The sequence below is a fragment of the Cannabis sativa genome, chromosome 3 (genome assembly GCF_029168945.1).
Source record: "Cannabis sativa cultivar Pink pepper isolate KNU-18-1 chromosome 3, ASM2916894v1, whole genome shotgun sequence".
Lineage (NCBI taxonomy): Eukaryota > Viridiplantae > Streptophyta > Magnoliopsida > Rosales > Cannabaceae > Cannabis > Cannabis sativa.
Window position 1 is genome coordinate 64,999,000 of NC_083603.1, and position 4,073 is coordinate 65,003,072.

General features: G+C 36.7%; 1 protein-coding gene across 1 annotated transcript; it reads left to right on the forward strand.

Moving 5' to 3' along the window:
* Nucleotides 1-215: 215 nt before the first annotated feature.
* On the forward strand, nucleotides 216-3,824 carry LOC133036234 (uncharacterized). Its single transcript, XM_061112752.1, has 3 exons — nucleotides 216-1,946; nucleotides 2,436-3,475; nucleotides 3,578-3,824. The coding sequence occupies exons 2-3, from the start codon at nucleotides 2,949-2,951 to the stop codon at nucleotides 3,822-3,824; spliced, it is 774 nt and encodes a 257-aa protein (XP_060968735.1). The 5' UTR covers nucleotides 216-1,946; nucleotides 2,436-2,948.
* Nucleotides 3,825-4,073: the final 249 nt, after the last annotated feature.

The following is a 4,073-nucleotide window of genomic DNA, read 5'->3' on the forward strand; positions in this document are numbered from 1 at the left end:
ATTATTATTATTATTATTATTATTAACATATTATTATTATTATTATTATTATTATTATTATTATTATTATTATTATTATTATTATTATTATTATTATTATCGTATTATTATTATTATTATTATTATTATTATTATTATTATTATTATTATTATTATTATTATTATTATTATTATTATTATTATTATTAGTTAGTATATGCGATACGTATACACGATTCAACCGAACCGAACGCCTATTTTGGTGGAATGGGAATCGCTCCACTTCGGTTCAATGCGATATTTTGCTTGGGTTTAAACACGATAGAAATTAGGTTTTAAACTCTATTTTCGTTCACCCAAAACAGAGAACCAACGAGAGAGAGAGAGAGAGCACGTATACGGCGTATACGGTACCGAAAATTTTCGTTTCTTCAAGCGGAGTGAAACCTGGGTGAACGTGGGGGTTTGGGATCACTTATATACGACCTAAGGAAGCTTTTTAACGTGGTATAAGGGGCGGAAGTCGTCGTTTTAAGATTCGCCATTTTTGAAGCTTCAAAGGTGCGGCTTAGTTACGGACTCGAATTCGAACGTGTTTAAGCTTGTTCTTGGGTCAAGGGAGGTTATATTTGAGTGCATGGGACCCTAAGGATTGTTTTTGACGTAAGAAAACGAAGCTTTAACGTCCAAAACGAAAATCCAAAATTTTGACTCCATTAAAGGCGGTACACCGCCAACGAAGAAGACAACCCCGATCTGCCTTCTCGGACCACTTTTCTTGATCGTTTTGAGGTCCTGAGCATTGTGGAGAGCTTCCCAATTCGAAAGGACGCTTCAAGAGCCATCGGAGACAAAGTTACACTTTACCGGCGACGAAACCGACGAGAACTCCGGCGACACTCCGTTCAGGGGTTTCTGGAGGTTATTTTTCGATTTTCTTTCAGTTCTTGACTTGTGCTAGGTGTTCTTAGGCCTACTATGAAGTTTGATAATTTTCTTGCAATTATTTGATTTATTATGAATTATTTGGTTTATTTGTTAAATTAATTATGAAAAATACTTAGATTACTCAGAAAAATCTAAATATATTTTATATGATTAGTTATGAGATATAAACTATTGCAAAATTGGTAGATTCGAATTTCGGTTAATTTTGTATTTTTCATGAATTATTTGTGTTATTTATTAAATTAATTATGAAAAATACTTAGGGTGCTCAGAAAAATCTAGATTTATTTTATATGATGGACTATGATATATAAACGGTTATAAAATTGGTAGATTGAATTTTCAGGCGATTATGTATTTTTCATGAATTATTGATGTTATTTCTTATTTTAATTATGAAAAATACCTAGGTTGCTTAGAAAATTCAAAGAAAATTAATTATGACTTATTACAGATTATAAAGTGTATTAGAAGAGTTAGATTCGGTTTTTAATTAATTTTGGTATTTTTCATGAATTTACTTAATTAATGCTTAAGTTAATTATGAAAAATAGATAAGTGTAGTTAAAATAGTAAAATGTATTTTTGAAATACCATTTACTGTCTATGATATCAAAAGGAATATGTTTTATTATTTATTGGTTGCTGTAGGTATTTATTATAATTATTGGTGATTAATTAACTATTTATTTGGACTTTAATAAGAATAAATAGTATTTTAGTAAATTTTACGTAAAAATGTGTTGTATGAATTCATGTTTTACGTTAAGAATGTTTGTTTGAGTCCATGTAATATGTTTGTGTGAATCAAAATAATAAATGCTTATGTATGGTGTGTCATGCAAGTAAAATGGACCTATGTGTTACGTATTTTTACGTAAGTTTCTGTATGAGTTTAGAGATTCATACTTGAATGTATTTTGAGTGTATTGCTGTGTTAATGAATGTCTAGGATCTTGTTCTCAACAAGGAAATTCGTTGAGGTGCTCGAGGTAGCAAGTGTGGTCTTAGCAACTGAGGTAAGCAGAGTGGACATCTGTACACAGGGTGTATGTTATGCATACAACTTGGGTTGGTTTGTTATTTAATTTGATAGTGTTGTGATTTCCTTATATTTTGTGAGCATCATTAGCACGAGAATAATATTAGGGTCTTGCTGCTTGTGTGAGCATAACACTTGCAGGTTATAACATTATCATGGGTGAGTACAACTTATGGTAATTAATTGCCCTGTTGGATGCCAAGTGTGAGAATAACACAAGGCAGGGTAGGTTACCTCATGTCTGATCAACATGAGAGAATAGTTGATTATCGTATGTGAGTATAATGTGCGGTATGAGACTTGATGTGTGCATGTGAGAACAACATGCGTTGTGGATATATTTATGGAATGTGAATTACTGTTGATTAATATAAAAGAGCAAATTATGTCAAGTAACTAGTTAGGAGGGTTATGTCCTACATAGCTCTTCTTACTGGGCGTTAGCTCACGGGTACTCTGTGTGCAGGTAAGGGTAAGGCTAAGCAGTGAGAATGAAGAGCTCGAGGCGTGGACCGCATGTTAGGGGGCTGGCACAGTATTTTGCTTTTAATGTTTTTAACTGCTAAACATTTTCGAACTATTATTTTGACTTAACTAGTTCTTATTTAAGTTTACAGTACTAAAAGTATTTTGTTTTAAACAATGAGATCTCATGCTTGGATATTTTTCAATAAAGCAGTATTTGATTGTCTTTATCTTATTAAATTGTTTTATACGGACTATCCTATGTGACATCTCGGGAAATCGGGGTGTTACAATATGGTACCAGAGCAATACGGTCCTAAAGAATGTGGTTAGCCCTAACATGTAAAGTTCACCGCCATGAGACGAGCTCGACTCACTGTACTGTAAGTGGTTATTACTTATAATTAAGTTGCCTTAAATTTCTGCATGCGAGAGGGTAACATTATTTTCATGTAAAATTGATGATCAAAATGATCTTGATGTGTATTGGTTTGTGTGGTTCAGGAGTTTAGAAATGCCTCCTAGAAGGTCAGTTAGAGTGGGTCGAGGTCGAGGTCGAGGTCGAGGCCAAGGCCAAGGCCGAGATGATGGAGGGATCAATGAACCACCTCAAGCACCACAGGGATGGGAAGAGCGCATTGCCGCACTGGAAGGAATCATTCATAGGCAGGACGAAGAACTTCGTCAGCTGAGACGTCAACCGGAGCCGCCAGTCCAAATAAGGCAAGATGCAGAAAATAGAGACCCACCAGCTGCAGTGGTATATCCTGCTACAGAGGCTAGACATGAGTTGTTAGCAGAGAGATTTCGAAAACAACACCCACCTGAGTTTGAGGGAGGCATAGACCCGGTAGTGGCTGAGGAGTGGATAAGTCGCATAGAAAGCATTTTGCAGATGCTAAGGGTGGATGGGAATGACCGAGTGAAGTGTGCATCTTACATGCTGAGGAAAGATGCTCGTATCTGGTGGGAGGTGGTGGAACAAACAAAGGATGTAGATACCATGAACTGGGACGATTTCAAAAGGGTCTTTAATGAGAAGTATTATAACTCAAATAGCTTCTAGCAAAGAAAGGTCGATGAATTTACTGGGTTAGTCCAAGGGAGTCTTACTGTGACTGAGTATGCACAAAAATTTGATAGATTGGCGAAATTTGCTCCAGATCTGGTACCTACTGATAGAGTGCGAGCACATCGATTTGTGGAGGGCCTGAAACCAATGGTTGCTCGAGATGTGGAAATTGTGTCAAGGGGTCAATTCAGTTATGCTCAAGTTGTCGAAATGGCTCTTACGGCGGAGCGGAGTGAAAACAAAATTTGGAAGGAAAATGCTGCCAGGAGAGAATCTAAGAAAGGTGGAGCCAATTCTAATGACCACACGAAACGGTGACAGGACCAGTCCGGTCAGCCAAGTCAAGACAAGAGGTACAAAAGTGATAACGACCAACGATTTAATGGCAGCAGTGGGCGAAACATTCCAGAATGCCCTAAATGTACCAAACGTCATCTCGGCGAGTGTCGCGCAAAAGCATGCTACAAATGTGGAAAAGAAGGACACATCAAACGCAATTGCCCACTGTGGGGACGGACCGGGAACGAGCAGAACCCAAGAAAGATGACAAGTATGTTCCAGCCAGAG

What these genes read in the sequence shown, in the direction of transcription:
- LOC133036234 (XM_061112752.1), top strand. Translation starts at nt 2,949, where the DNA reads ATGCCTCCTAGAAGGTCAGTTAGAGTGGGTCGAGGTCGAGGTCGAGGT. An exon ending in AAAAGGGTCTTTAATGAGAA is followed by an intron (nt 3,476 to 3,577) that starts GTATTATAACTC and finishes AAAATTTGATAG; the next exon opens with ATTGGCGAAATTTGCTCCAG.